Genomic DNA, 15,737 nt, shown 5'->3' with positions numbered 1-15,737 from the left:
AATATACTCTTAACATAATGCGTTGTCATATTTATCCAAAGAATAAAGTTTACTATCTTGTCGTTTGAGCTGGTAAGATTGTCCATCTCCAGTCTTATCATTCACTTCATGTTTAAAGTTCAGATATCACTACGTGCAAAGTTTTGTGCATACAATTGCCACTCTATACGTGTCTCCATTGGTATTGGTTCTAAAGTAAACCTATATATATAGGTCTGCCCATGAGAGACAAAGTAAATACAAAACAAGAAGATTTTATTTTAAGAATTGGGTAGGGGCCGCGCGAACGCAGGCCCCCTCTGCAACAAATTATGACGTAGGCTCGACCACTTGGATCGACCTTAGGTAGGCACCCCTCCAAAGTGCAATGGAGGTCACAAACCTAGGCCATGGATCTTATTGATCGCCCATTGACCCCGTCCAGGTAAGTATGTAACTTGTTGATCCTTCCTATTCTTTTATACCCATCTTTATACTTGTTTTCCTTTGTGTCAACCGATGAGGGATATATTGCCCTTCATCTTTTTGTTATCATTTTTTTTTTCATTTAATAGCAAACCAGATAGACAACAAACAAATCTTTATCATACTCCTGGGAAAATTAAACTTTCTGCAAAAGTTACTCAACTTATAAGGCGTGTTCGGTACAGATGTTTTCCTACTTATAGAACAGGTTCATAATGTTATTTCTTTTTTTCGTTTTATTCTTCATATACAACCATGATGTCTTTGACCTGTGTACACTTCGACTAATTTTTTGAGGTACCATATGATGTTAACAAAAATGCCAACTTCAAATGTGCACTGGGCAATCTGATATTCGTCCTTTTCATTTATTTTTCTTGTTATTACCGTGGTGTCCTGACACATTTGTGTGCACTTCAACTAATTTTATGCTCGGTCAGAGTCAATGTGTAGCTTACGGGTTCGGTCAAATGCAGTAACTTTAGTCTAAAATCTGTGTTAAGAGATTTATTGCATGTGTTCAAATAATAATTGAGAACCCATTTTGCACTTTTTTGTTTCACAACTATAATTTTCTCCTCTTGTCTGTCCTTCCAGAAGAAAAAAATATATTTCGGACAGTCAAATAGAACAATTCTTTGTTAGCTCTTCATGCCTCCTTCACTTCTCAAACTGAACTAAGACTGTCCAACTAGAGTATAGCCGGAAGGAGCTCTTTTTTGTATTGAAAGTGTTTTCAAATAGCATTAATCCATTACGTCGATAATAAGACTTAAGAGTACATGAACTTCTTAACAAAAGGCAGTTCAGCTTGATAACTAGAGTAAACGAAAAATTCAAGCTTCTTACAGAAGGCAATTCAGCTTGATAAATCGATAAGCTGTTTTGACAGAGCAAAACCAATCTTTCAAAGGTGGGATCAATCCCCTCCGCCTTTAATCAGAAATCTTGAAATTTGAAAACTCTTCACAAAGAGTGTCACTATATTATAAAATCAGAATATAAACAAATGTTACTATGAATAAGAACACATGTAAAAAGGTTAAAAACTAGTATTGTTGGGGTCCTCTATAGAAGAGAATCCCTCCAAAAATTGGCGTATGCCACTGATTGCAGCGCGCACACGGTATTCTTTAGTAAAAGGCGAAAGAATAGTTCGCTTTGTGCTCACTGCGTGGCTGCGTGAGCATTTCAGTTAATCTGTGCTGCATTTTTATAGTGGGACAAAGTTTGTATATACTCGTTTTTTATCAATGTGGTACTCACAAGCCAGTCCTTCAATATTATCTATAGAAACGACTTAAGTTTGTCCTTTATACTTTCTCGTATGATTAAAATACTAATAGTTGAATTCCGATTAGTGATAGAGTCAGGATTTTCGTGTATCGTATTATATAAAAGTAGGAGATATTGAATGGATTGAAATCTGAGATTGATCTTCTCAACTGACAAATAGCAGCAACTTGTCAAACGTTTCTAGACATTAATGTCACTTCCTATGATCCTGAATCCACTTTATCGATGCGCCTCAGTCCAGCCAAAAGGCGCGGATTCACCGGTTTCTAACAAGTGGAAAGATGTTCTCTTGATGGCGCGGACACTCGCCATCAAATGTCCATTTGTAGGCTTTCATTTAGATTTTGTCACTCTTTTTGAAAATTGTGCAAATGAAAATTACCCTTTATGATAACATTAGACTTTGTTCTAATGTGTGGTTGTATATATATTGTTCAACCTTATAGACAAAATAGAAGTTTGTTTTCACAAAAGGGGATCTTGAAACCAAGGTATGGAAGATTCATAAGTAAGAGTAGAAATAAAAAGATAAATCATTTACTACTCTAAACAATTGGTTCAAAATGAAACAACGAGAGAGTTAAAAGTAACCAAAAACAACGAAATTTTGATTATGAATTAGGATACGGCTCCCACTGCCACAAATTATGATATAGGCTCGACCACTTGGACCGACCTTAGATGGACATCCACCCGTCCAAAGTGCAATAGATGTCACCCAAAGACAAATTATGATATAGGTTCAACCGGTCCAAAGTGCAATAGAGGTCACCAAAGACAGATTATAATATAGGCTTGACCAACGTTAGATGTACATCCACCACTCCGAAGTGCAATAGAGGTCACCAACCTACCACTCCAAAGTGTGACATTAAATAGACATCCATCACTCCAAAGTGCAATTTAGGTCACCAACCTACGTCGTGAGCCATATTGATCGCCCATTAACCATATCAAGGTAAATATTGCAACTTGAATTTAGCTCATACAACATACAAAATACTAAAAATCATAACTATAAGAAACGTGTGGTACATAAATAAGAAACATGTGGTGAAAACAATTGAAATTAGAATTGTTGTGGTTCTGATATAAGAAATATATGCTTACAAGATGATCGATGAAAATGTGGCATAGGATGCTTTGGACTGAATAAATCATCAAAAACAAGAAAAATTGGGTTAAGAATTGGGTAGGGGCCGCGCGAACGCAGGCCCCCACAGCAACAAATTATGACGTAGGCTCGACCACTTGGGCCGACCTTAGGTAGACACCCCTCCAAAGTGCAATGGAGGTCACAAACCTAGGCCATGGGTCTCATTGATCGCCCATTGACCCCGTCCAGGTAAGTATGTTTCTTGTTGCTCCTTCCTATTCTTTTATACCCTTTTTAATACTTGTTTTCCTTTGTATCAACCGATGAGGGATATATTGGCCCTTCCTCTTTTTATTAGTATTATTTTTTGTTTCATTTAATATCAAACAAATCTTTATCATACTCTTGGGAAAATTAAACTTTGCTGCAAAAGTTTCTCAACTTATAGGGTGTTTTTGGTACAGAGGAAAACATTTTTCATGAAAAGTATTTTTTCTTCTTACCGAACAGCTCCATAATGTTATTTGTTCTTTTCGTTTTACACTTCCTACAACCGTGATGTCTTTGACCTGTGTGCACTTTGACTAATTCTATGAGGTACCATATGATGTTAACTTAAAATGTGCACTGGGCAATCTGATATCGTCCTTTTCGCTTTTTTTTCTTGTTATTACCGTGGTGTCTTGAGACATTTGTGTGCAATTCAACTAATTCTATGTTCGGGCAAAGTCATTGTGTAGCGTACAGGTTCAGCCAAACACAGTAGCTTTAGTCTAAATTCTCTATGTGTTGAGAGATTTATTGCATTCCCCTATTGTCAGTCCTTACAGAAGATAAAATATATATTCCTCTACCCTTGATCAGAAATCTCGAAATACACAAGTTTTTATCTACCCATCGTAAAGAGTCACTATATTATAATATCAAAATATCAAAAAAGTTACCACTATATATAAGAACACATGTAGAAAAGGTTAAAACTAGTATTGTTGGGTCCTCTTAAGAAGAGAATCCCTCAAAAAATAGGCATATGCCACTAATTGCAGCGCACACACGGTATTCTTTAGTAAAAGGCGAAAGAATAGTTCGCTTTGTGCTCACTGCGTGGCTGTGTAGGTTCTTTCACTTATCTGTGCTGCATTTTTATATTGGGATAAAGCTAGTATTTAATCGTTGTTTATCAATGTGGTACTAACCTCACTCACTCCTTTATAATATTGTTCTCTGCTTCTTTTTCAGTAACTTTATGATTGAAAATCTAACATGTTTTTTCAAATAGAAACTACTTAAGCTGTCATGCTGTATACTTTCTCGATCGACTAATTTAAGATATGATTCTAAGGAGATATAAATTCACAAGATGATGGATAAAATGTCGCGAACTGAGCATCTTGAATAGCTGAACTCGAATGCAGGTTGTGTTTTTGTAAGTGTATAGTGAAGGATGATGCTCTTGATAGACTCTTTAGTTCCGCAGCTCAGGCAAATTTCTCATCATTTTCATGTAAATAGTGAAAGGATACAATTATATGTTTACTGGTTTCTTGACACATTTGTGTGCACTTCAACTAATTCTATGTTCGATCAGAGTCAATGTGTAGCTTACGGGTTCGGCCAAGCAGTAGCTTTAGTCTAAATTCACTATGTGTTGAGAGATTTATTGCATGTGTTCAAAAAATAATTGAGAACTCTGTTTGCATTTTTTTGTTTCACAACTAGAATTTGCTCCTCTATATCATTTCCCTCTTGTCTGTCCTTCTGGATGAACAAAAAATATATTCCTCCACCCTTAATCAGAAATCTCGAAATTGAAAAAGTCTTATTCACTTAGTAACTACGCAAACTTTTATCTACCCTTCACAAAGAGTGTTACTATATTATAATATCAGAATATAAACATATGTTACTATGAATTCTACACATAGAAAAGGTTAAAACTAGCATTGTTGGGGTCCTCTAAAGAAGAGAATCCCTCCAAAAATTGGCGTATGCCACTGATTGCAGCGCGCACACGGTATTCTTTAGTAAAAGGCGAAAGAATAGTTCGCTTTGTGCTCACTGCGTGGCTGCGTGAGTTCCTTATCTAATTTGTGCTGCAATTTTATATTGGGACAAAGTTAGTATTTGCTTCGTGTTTTATCAATGTGGTATTGGAAAAGAAAAAAACAGCCGCTTTCGTTTAAATTGCATCTTCTATGGTTTACTTTAATCGACGTTGTTTGGACTCTCCAAAAATGCTGTTGCACCAGACCCATGTTGGATCCTCCAAATGCGCAAGTCACCTTCTTCTTTTTTTGGAGTCCGAAAAATATAGTTTTATAATGGGGATCGAGTAACGTATGGAACATTGTATCTCAGGCTAAGATTTTATCACTCCTTAGAAGAATCTATAAAATCATTGATGGAAGCATCAGTATGTTATTGGACTAAAGCAATCCGAAGATACTCTTAATATGTTCTGATATTATTCGCTAGACTCATTAGTTACGTAGCTCGAGAAAATTTCTCATCTTTTTTTTGTCCATGTAAATAGTTAAAGTATACAATTCAACTATAACATAAAAGTACTTAATAATATATATAAATCAGTCAAATGGCTGGCCTATAAAAAAACACAAAACAATAATAAGAAAATTTTGCTTAAAAATTGGTAGGGGCTGCGCGAACGCAAGCCCCCGCTGCAACAAATTATGACGTAGGCTCGACCACTTGGGCCGACCTTAGGTAGGCACCCCTCCAAAGTGCAATGAAGGTCACAAACCTAGGCCATAGGTCTTATTGATCACCCATTGACCCCATCCAGGTAAGTATGTTTCTTGTTGCTGCTTCCTCTTATTTTATACCCATCTTAATACTCTTTTTTCTTTGTGTCAATCGATGAGGGATATATTGCCCTTCATCTTTTTTTATTATTTTTTTCATTTAATAGCAAACTAGATAGACAACAAACAAATCTTTATATAGAGTGTGTTCGGTAGAGAGGAAAACATTTTTCATGAAAAACACTTTCCTTCTTACCAAACAACTCCATAATGTTATTTGATCCTTTTCGTTTTATTCTTCATCCAATTGTGATGTCTTTGATCTGTGTACACTTCGACTAATTTTATGAGGTACCGTATGATGTTAACAAAAATGCCAACTTAAAATGTGCACTGGGAAATCATTCTATGTGTTGAAAAAATTTAAAGATCAAGCATTCATCAGCTCACTGTTTGGCTACAAGAACACAAAGTAAATACAAAACAAGAAAATTTTGCTTAAGAATTGAGTAGGAGCCACATGAACGTAGGCCCCCACTGCGACAAACTATGACATAAGCTCGACCACTTGGGCTGACCTATGGCGGGCACCCCTACATGGCGGGGCTACCTTTATAATAATGGCATTGTCAAGATTCAATAGTTTTGGCTCAAACTCTATTATATCGAGTTACAAGCAAGTATGAAACTATATTGATCAAACTCGATAATTCCGCAGCTCGGGAAGAAAAATCAATTATTTAAGTACATAGAAGGAAGATGTTGAGGGGTCAGAGTGGCATTTGAATGAAAGCTCTTTTTTATCAATAAGCCAAGTGATTGCTCAAACTAATGATTATACAGGTACCAATTGAATGAAGATTTTCTTGAAGAATTGGGTAGGAGCCGCGCGCACGCAGGCCCCCGCTGCAACAAATTATGACGTAGGCTCGACCACTTGGGCCGACCTTAAGCAAGCACCCCTCCAAAGTGCAATGAAGGTCACAAACCTAGGCCATGGATCTTTTTTTTTTCCATTTAATAGCAAACCAGATAGACAACAAACAATTTTTTACCATACTCATGGGAAAATTAAAATAAGATCAAAAAGCCCTTATGAATTTCAGTATTTGAATAAATCATACACTTCGGGGAGGCCTAGTGGTTTGGGCTTGGGACTTCCATGTTGGAGGTCTCAAGTTCGAAATCCCTTGCCAGCGAAAGCAACGGATTTGTCTTCTGGATCGAGCTCGTCGTACCTGGCTTGCCTACTGCGGATTACCTCTCCGGGGTATTGAGTAAATCACATAATCCAATTTTAGTGACAAAGTCAAGTGTCTAATTGTACTGAGATTAAAGGTGTTGTGTAGAAACTGATGTTAACACTGAGATTAAAGGTGTTGTGTAGAAACTGATGTTAACAAAAACTATGCTTACTGCAAAAGTTGCTCAACTTATAGGGTGTGTTCTGGACGAAAATATTTTTCATGAAAAACATTTTTTCTTCTTACCGAACACTTCCATTATGTTATTTCCTTTTTTTTCGTCTTCTCATTCAACCGTGATTTTGATGTCTTTGGCCTATGTGCACTTCAACTAATTCTATAAGGTGGACCAAATTTTGAATTTTTTGTAATGCAGCTCAAATTTTGAGACAAGCATAAAAAATATTGAGCTTAGAATTGTTGGGGTACTCTAAAGAAGAAAACCCCTCAAAAAATTAGCATATGCCACTGATTGCAGCGCTCACACGGTATTCTTTAGTAAAAGGCGAAAGAATAGTTCGCTTTGTGCTCACTGCGTGGCTGCGTGATTTTTTTGCATATCTGTGCTTCACTTTTATATTGGGACAAAGTTAGTATTTACTCGTGTTTTATCAATGTGGTACTCTCTACACTCTTTTTATTCTCGAATTGCTCTCTCTGCTTCTTCTTTTTCATCATTCCTTTAAATTCGATCGAAAATCATCATGTTTCTTGTATACTTTGTTGTTTGATTAATTTAAGATTTGATTTCACTTCAGTTTGTTGGTGATTCTGGAGAAATATATGGTCACAAGTTAATCGATGAAATGTAGCATAGGATGTTTTGTACTTGGTACTCTTGAATACTTGAATTGCAGAGTCTGGATTTTTATTAAGGACAATCAAAACTTGAAAGAAATAAACAAACGAATAAGCCAAGAGAATTCATTGCCTATCATACATACGAAAAACTAATAATTTAACATTATATATACAATATAATTTTCTTGTAAATGGGGTTCCGATGTGCGTTGGTAGGACCTTGTCAAAAAAATAGAGAAAAACTTCTCATATTAGACAAAGTTATAAATCCTCAAACATAAATTTTTTGGAAGGAAGATAGAGAAATGATGAGGAAAATCAAAAATATTGTTACCCCATTTTAACATATGTTTACCAAATCAAGAAAATTTTGTCTAAGAATTGGATAGGATCATGCGATGGCAGACCCCACTATCACAAATTATAACGTAGGCTCGATCACTTGGGCCAATCTTAAGCATGTACCTTTTTAAAGTGCAATGAAAGTCACCAATCTAGGCCATAGATTTTATTGATCACTTATTGACCTTGTCTAGATAAGTATGTTTCTTATTGTTCCTTCCTATTATTTTATATCTATCCAAATCCAAGTTTTCCTTTGTGTAGACCGGTGAGAGACTTTTGTGCTTGTTTTCTCCTATTTGGTAATGTAATATATTCTACAAAGGTTAGAGACATATAAATAGAAATATCTATTATTTTAACCATAGTTTAGCACACTTTTTAGTAAAATTAAATTTTTATACACCTTTCTTGATAAGTGTCACGCATCTACATAAGAAATTAGAAAATGAAAAGAAGTCAGATCTAAAAATGTCATCATATAGTATATACTTTAGTTTGTTGTAGACAGAGAATTGACAATGACAATAACAATAACATATCCCGTATAATTTTATTGATGATATTGAGAAAGAATGATGTATACACTAATACACAAACCTTACGTCTATTTTGAGAGAATATAATTTAGAGAAGTTATTTTCGAGTGATTCTAGATATCATAAGTCACTTTCCGACTTCATTTTTTGATAATTCTCAAAGTTGTCATTCTTATACATGTAACTAGCATGGGGTAAATGAAATCGTTCAAGATGGTCACTCAATTTCATATGACATCGATATTTTAATGAGGTGTCACGTGACATGCTATATCTCTAATTTTCTTTATTGCCTCACTTTTTTCCATTCCTTCCATGTTTTTTATTTATACGTAACATTTTTTTCTCTCTAATATAAAATAATATTATATCACTACAAAATTCGACATAATTTAAATTAGTCGAGTCAATAAATATTAAATATCTGATGATTAAAACAAAATAGAGAATAACTTCTCTCATAAGACAAAGAAGAGGAAAGTATGTTCAATTTCAATGCAAATTGCACAATGATACTTCAGTTTCAGAATTTGTTGCACACACAATATTCTTGTTTAGAAACTTCTATTTTGGTACTACTTCACAATAGGACCTTTCAACTTTTCATCATTTTGGTGACGTTACGTTTATCTAAACTCATACGTTGGTCAAATTTATTTATTTTAAGGATATAATTTAAAATTATTTTAATTTGAAATTGACATTATTTAAACTGAAAAGTATATGTTTTTTGTTCTTCTAAACATGAAACTTTTATCATTTGTAAAAATTATCAAAATTTTCTCAATTATTACAATTTTATCGGAGTAACATATCAAAATTCATAACAAAGCATAATACGCAAGATCCTTCTCAAAAATATAGTAGCAATATTTATTAATTGAACTTTAGTTTAATAAAAAGAAAAATTAAACATAGTAACAAAGTAACTACTTTTTTATTAATCTCTTCAATATGATATAAATAATATTTTTACGTAGTTAAGTATATTTTTTCGAATTAAAAAATCGAAAAGACGAAATAATATTTTTTTTCAATCGGTTGTTGGTAGTGTGATTAACAACCATATCTACATCAATCGAAATTACTAAGTGAAGTGATAAATTTTGAAAAGTAATTAGCTATGATTAACATTATATTTATGGACACATATTATATATTTATTAAATTAATAACGTAACACCGTATGTGATAAATTATTATTCACGAGACTAGAATATAAATAGAAACGTATTTCTACAAATATTCTCAAAACTTTAATGGAATAAAAATTAGCAATCAAACAAAATTGAAGCAATAAATTGACCATATCTATACTAATTGATGTATCATGACTCATATTGAGAAGATTTAAAAATAAAAAAAATACATATATTTAAAAAATCACAGAAATTCAACATATCATATATCTATTTATTCATAAACATAAATATTTTTTTAATTTTACATATAGAGTATAATTTTGTGCCTTCCCATCTAATAATAAAACAATAAGTATTTCTCCATCTTTAACTATAATTCTTGAGTTTAAACTCAAGTGTGGAATCTTGTTTTTATCGAAAGCGTTTTATCTTTTAAGTGTAATTCTTTTTTTCGAATAAATCAAGATTAATTAGTTGAATATTAAAACGGATAATTGATTCCAACATGAGGATAAAAATTAAAGTATAAAAAAATATATAGTGTAAATTTTTATAAGAGAAGTTCAGGTAAATTGCTTGCGACCTTAGCTCTACCTCCAATAGAGTAGTAAGTATTCCTCAGTCTTTAACCATAATACATTTGTTCAGACTCAAATGTTAGAATCTTGTTTTTATCAGAAGCGTTTTATCTTTTTAAAGTGTGCCTTCAAGATTAATTAGTTGAATATCTTAACGGAACAAAAATCAACATCTCTTAAGAGGAATTCATATAAATCACCTTCGATCCTAACTCTACCCCTAATAAAAGAACAATAAGTATTTACCCATCTTTAATCATAATATTCAAAATTCAGACTCTAAGTGTAAAATCTTATTTTTATCAAAAGCGATTTATCTTTCGAGTATGAATCAAGATTAGTCAGATCTCATAACAGATACTCGATTCCGGCTTGAGGACAAAAAATAGCATTTATAAAAAGAACATAAAAAAGGATATTTGTTACAAATTTTATATTACGTGATCTCCAAGCAACCACCATTACACTCAATTCCCACCACCCCCCTACCCCTACCTACCCCACCCCCAACCAATCCCCCTTTTCTTCCGCCATAAAAAGCATCTGGAAGCTACTCTGTCTTCTTCAATACCAATACTTTATTCCAGAATTATCCCCACCGCCTTATCTTATTTACTAATCAAACCTTCCTTAAACCCCACCTCTGTTTCTGTATATATATAAACCCTTCAATAATTACTATTCGGAACTCTGTTTTTTCCATTTTTCATGTGTTGGGTTTGCCGGATATTGATGTATTAGTTGCCGGAGTTTGAGAAAAGAACTCCTTTTCCCCCTTTTTTTTGCAATTTCATGTATTGGGTTTGCCGGGAATTGACGTATTAGTTGCCGGAGTTTGAGAAAAGAACTCCCTTTTCACCTTTTTTAGCATATTCGTGTATTGGGTTTGCTGGGTATTGACGTATTAGTTGCCGGAGTTTGCGAAAAAAACTCCTTTTTCAGCTTTTTCACTTGTTGGGTTTGCCGGGGATTGATGTGTTAGTTGCTGGAGTTCCCTCTTCAGCTGTTTCACTTGTTGGTTTGCCGGGGATTGCGTGTTAGTTGCCGGAGTTTGGCTTTATTCAACTTTTTAGCATATTTCACTTGTTGGGTTTGCTGGAAATTGACGTGGTATTTGCCGGAGCAATGGTGGAAGGCGGTGCAGGACCGGAGTTTCCGGTGGTGTTTTACGATGGAGAAAGAGAGATGAATATTGGGAGTATTCGGATATACCCTTTGCTAGAATTCAAAGCGTTTCAGTTGATGTTAAGCCAGAGGATCGGAATCTCACCGAATCAGATTTCAATTTACTTATGTGATCGGAAAAGCTCAAAGTTTGAAGATCGACGGAGGATACCCATAACCGGTAAAGCAAATTTCGGTTTAATTGCTCGTGAGAAGGACTGTTTCTTTCTCGTGGTTCTAAAACGGTCGCGAAAATCACGTAACCGAAAGGTAGCAAAAGCGGATTACGCCGGTGGATTCATGACGGAGAATGAGTTCTCCGTAACTCCACCGGATAATCCCATTCTCCTCCGACGAACCCACCCGAATCAAATCGGATTCGGGTCACCGTTTTTCGATCAAATTTCACCATTAGAACTGGAAAATTTGAACGAGAAGTTGCAGAGTTTGAAGATTCAGAGAGACAATTACAATTACTCCATGGGTATATCGCAACTGAACTCAATTCCGATACATCGGAATAATCCGTACCCGGACCCGGATCCGTTTCCGAGGATCCAAGATACATTTCCGATGAAGACGAAAGGTAAATGCGAGCAATGCAAGGGTAATAATGGAAATGAAAAAAATCCCAGTTTTCATCACTGCAAAAATGATCCGGTGATCGTTGGTGTTTACCGGAGCCGGTTTGGACCGGTGTCGCCGGCCGGTTTTTGTTAGTTTAACCGGCGGTTTAATTGTACAAAGTTTTTGGGAGCAGAAGAGAGGGAATCTGCTGCATTTGTGGTATATGGTAAGGAAAATGTACCATAATTTTAGTTTATAAAATTAGCCTTATGATTAGGGAAGTGATTATGAATGGATTATTAAGGAAATTGGATTTTGATTTTGGAGTGGTCAACAAATTAGCTTGCCACTAAATAAGTTTTTTTTTTTTTAATATAAAATAGTTTTTTTTTAAAGGATTATTCCCTATATTGGTTACTTTGGGAGTTTGAAGAAATGTAATATGGAGATTTTTCCATGAATTGAATTCATAAAATAAGTGTGAATTGATTTTGAAATGCAATTATTTTTTTTTCAATTTGTTTTTTTTTTTCTTCTTATGCGTGTTTAATACGATTGTAATGTTGGTAATGAATTATAATTAATTTAAAGGTTTAAAGGGGAGACTTGGAACAAATTTTCCAAGTTGAAGAATAAATCATGGTGGAGTATCCTATTATATGGAGAGTTAGAGGTCGAGCTACTTATTAAAAGAAAAAAATATTTGAGTATAGTTTTTAGGAAAAACAAATTATAATAGGGTTTGATTCAAAATAAAACACTTGATACGTTTTCAGGATTCAAATATAGACAATGTGTCAAATAATATAATGTATGTACTATTACGAAAAGATGGATCTAAGTATAAATTTAATTGATTTAACATTTAGGTTTTTATCCAAATCACTTACAGAGGCATTACTACAAGAAAAAATAAAACAAGATAAACAAAAAATTCAAATTTCTAACCTCACTCAGAGAGGTACATCAAATCACCATCACATTATATGATACTTCAAGAATAAATTCACATATTTATATTTAAATATTTTTAAAAAATATATAACATTACTATTATATGATTTTAGAAGCATGGGTGAATCTAGTGACCCCTCCTGAATGATTTTTCTTGCTTTGGTTTTCTATCCGGTGTTCTGGCACCCACATTGGAGCCCGACTAAATTTGGATTCGTGCCGAAAAGTCCCACATTGAGGGATAAAGTGTTCCTTAACAAAGGTGACTCCGTACTCAAGGGGGTTCGGGTTTGCGACTCCGTACTCAAAGGGGTTCGAACCCGAGATCTCTTAATTAAGGATGAAAGAGTACTTACCACTTCACCACAACCCTCGTTGGTTGGATGATTGTTTGTGTGAGAAGTAGTAGAAAAATTCATTTAGGACTTGATTCAAAAAAAGGAACAAATGATACATTTTAGAATTCAGATATGAACAATATACTACATAATTATCGCGTGAAAAGAACAATAAAGATTCTATTACTCATAATTATCACCTGATTGTTTTATTCGAAGAATAAAAAATCATAGGAGAATTTTTTTAATAAAGTTTGAAAAGACAAATGGCAGATCGAGAAAGATACTAAAATATGAAAAATATACTTTTGTTCCAAGTAAAAATTAGTTTGGATTTTTTCATTTATAAAAGTGTATATATTTTAGAAAAAATTACTTGGATGGATACATTTTAATAAATAATTATTAATTTTAGCGATACTTTTTATTTATTACCATTTATAGCAATATTATGTTAAATCTGCAATATGTATTAAAAGTGAATTATGTATGCAATATATATGCATTATAATTGTTTTTTAAAATATATTATGTTTGTTTGGTAGGAAATTGACACATAGTATTATAAGTGCATTAAAATGTGTGATAAATGTATTATCCATTAATAAAACTTGTATTATATGTGAATAATAAATTGTTCTTTGTAATATGTATTAAAACTGTATTATAAATGTATTAAAAGTGATCAAGTGAAAAAAAATATTATTGCTATAAATGGTAAATATTTTTCTAAGATAGTATATTTATGTAAGTTTTCTATATTTTACGTGAATTTTCTTTCGTAATAGAACAAAATAATGATATCATCGAGGTAACTAAATAAACTAAAAATCAAAATTATTGAAAAGGGAAAACATATTATTTTCAACTTTGGCAAAAACCTAAGATCTATAATAATTTCTAGAAATCGAAGTTATATCTTTAACATAATTTAGTAAATACTTATTAAAAGAGATTTTCTTTTTAGTAAAATTCATGTTTCTTTATGTTTAGCAAAAATGTCCAACAACGATTTTATATGTATGTTGCTTGTGTAGTATATATTAATTAGATAAAGTACTTAATTAGTGATATTGTTGAACAAATGCCTTTTTCCCTTTTATTTAAGTGCACATATAAAGTACAAAGAATTAAGTTTAAGAGATTATACATGATATTATCTAAAACAGTTCATACCATTCATATATAGTGTTTTGATCTAAACCAAATAAATAATAAAGAAAATAATTAATCAAATAAAAAAACCCCAAAATTAAAATTAGGAAGTTAAAGTAGGCTTAGTGGAGGTAGTTAACATATTGTAAGGATTAGTTACACCATATATTGTAACAATTAATAAATATTGTTTGGTAGCTTTGAAGCAACTCAAATATTAATAAATATTATTAGCTTTGAATTAATAATTAATAATTATTTTCTCTTAAAGGACAAAGAGAAAAAAAGAGAGGATAAATAGCATTTTTGATCTCTTAATTATTGCTAAATTGATTTAAGTTAATTGAAAGCATGCTTTTGATCCTTTTATATAGAAAATATATTGTTTTAAAATTATTGTAGGGAAAAAATTACGGTTAAATTTGAAATAAAAATACAATTTTAATATAAATATGATAGTTGAATGACGAAACAATTGATAATCATGATAAAATTATGAAGATTTATAATTAAAAGGAGGAACAATACAAGTTTCAATTAATTAAAAATTAAATATATTTAATCATACATTACAAAAATTAAAATGAGAATTTATTGAAAGTTAAATGGATCAAAATTTGCTACTAACAAGTGACACCCCAAAGATTGCAAATGGTCCTCTCCATATTTATAAAAAAAAGTTTTAAATTGGTTCATTAATATATAGATCGATTATCTTCCGATTCGGAGAAAAAAAATTATCTTCTGATTCACTATAATACAATATGTTTATTTGAACTACTGCTTTTTCCTTTTATTTTTACTTGTCATAAATTTTCAAATATTTTTATCAAATCACTTTTAAATGAAGTTTTACTATGCGATGACCATAGATTTTAATAGAAATATTTGACTTTTACACCCATAAATTTTCAAAATTATTGAAAATATTCATAAATTTATATTTTCATTTTATAATGAAAACGTTCCTTAAAAAGTCACGGCAACAAACATAATTAATATGAATTTAAAAAAGAGGAAGAAAACAAACGTAAAATACCATCGATTTGTATATGAAAATAATTATTACTACTTGTACTCAGGAGTGACTTCTAACAGCAAGCTCGAATAAATTTTTAGTATTCGGTGTTTGATATTCACATTGAAATTCGACTAAATTTGGATTCACGTAAAAGTCCATCATTGAGGGATAAAATGTTTCCAAACAAAAATGACTTCATAAAATGACTTCATATCCAACAAAACTCAAACTCAAAACTTCAGATTAATAATACAGAATTACTTACGATTACAG

At 32.5% G+C, this 15,737-nt stretch overlaps 2 protein-coding genes and 9 non-coding genes across 11 annotated transcripts in view; 2 read left to right on the top strand and 9 right to left on the bottom strand.

Moving 5' to 3' along the window:
• LOC125835628 (uncharacterized) overlaps positions 1 to 15,737 on the top strand; it is a 201,324-nt gene that overhangs the window by 35,338 nt on the left and 150,249 nt on the right.
• LOC125838814 (U1 spliceosomal RNA) lies at positions 272 to 432 on the bottom strand. Its single transcript, XR_007443614.1, has one exon. It is a non-coding gene; the product is annotated as a U1 spliceosomal RNA (small nuclear RNA).
• On the bottom strand, positions 1,528 to 1,645 carry LOC125838772 (U5 spliceosomal RNA). The gene has a single exon (XR_007443605.1). It is a non-coding gene; the product is annotated as a U5 spliceosomal RNA (small nuclear RNA).
• Positions 2,954 to 3,114, bottom strand: LOC125838663 (U1 spliceosomal RNA). The gene has a single exon (XR_007443588.1). It is a non-coding gene; the product is annotated as a U1 spliceosomal RNA (small nuclear RNA).
• On the bottom strand, positions 3,851 to 3,967 carry LOC125838834 (U5 spliceosomal RNA). The gene has a single exon (XR_007443617.1). It is a non-coding gene; the product is annotated as a U5 spliceosomal RNA (small nuclear RNA).
• On the bottom strand, positions 4,809 to 4,925 carry LOC125838765 (U5 spliceosomal RNA). The gene has a single exon (XR_007443603.1). It is a non-coding gene; the product is annotated as a U5 spliceosomal RNA (small nuclear RNA).
• LOC125838736 (U1 spliceosomal RNA) lies at positions 5,508 to 5,668 on the bottom strand. Its single transcript, XR_007443599.1, has one exon. It is a non-coding gene; the product is annotated as a U1 spliceosomal RNA (small nuclear RNA).
• On the bottom strand, positions 6,498 to 6,659 carry LOC125838757 (U1 spliceosomal RNA). Its single transcript, XR_007443602.1, has one exon. It is a non-coding gene; the product is annotated as a U1 spliceosomal RNA (small nuclear RNA).
• LOC125838868 (U5 spliceosomal RNA) lies at positions 7,289 to 7,405 on the bottom strand. Its single transcript, XR_007443624.1, has one exon. It is a non-coding gene; the product is annotated as a U5 spliceosomal RNA (small nuclear RNA).
• On the bottom strand, positions 8,051 to 8,208 carry LOC125838742 (U1 spliceosomal RNA). The gene has a single exon (XR_007443600.1). It is a non-coding gene; the product is annotated as a U1 spliceosomal RNA (small nuclear RNA).
• On the top strand, positions 11,246 to 12,267 carry LOC125836410 (uncharacterized). Its single transcript, XM_049515583.1, has one exon. The coding sequence runs from the start codon at positions 11,391 to 11,393 to the stop codon at positions 12,147 to 12,149; it is 759 nt and encodes a 252-aa protein (XP_049371540.1). The 5' UTR covers positions 11,246 to 11,390; the 3' UTR covers positions 12,150 to 12,267.

The sequence above is a fragment of the Solanum verrucosum genome, unplaced genomic scaffold, assembly GCF_900185275.1.
Source record: "Solanum verrucosum unplaced genomic scaffold, falcon-dt-bn FXZP01000284.1, whole genome shotgun sequence".
Lineage (NCBI taxonomy): Eukaryota > Viridiplantae > Streptophyta > Magnoliopsida > Solanales > Solanaceae > Solanum > Solanum verrucosum.
Note: the sequence above shows the minus strand (reverse complement) of the source record. Positions and strands in the feature narration are given on the sequence as shown.

What these genes read in the sequence shown, in the direction of transcription:
- LOC125836410 (XM_049515583.1), top strand. Translation starts at nt 11,391, where the DNA reads ATGGTGGAAGGCGGTGCAGGACCGGAGTTTCCGGTGGTGTTTTACGAT.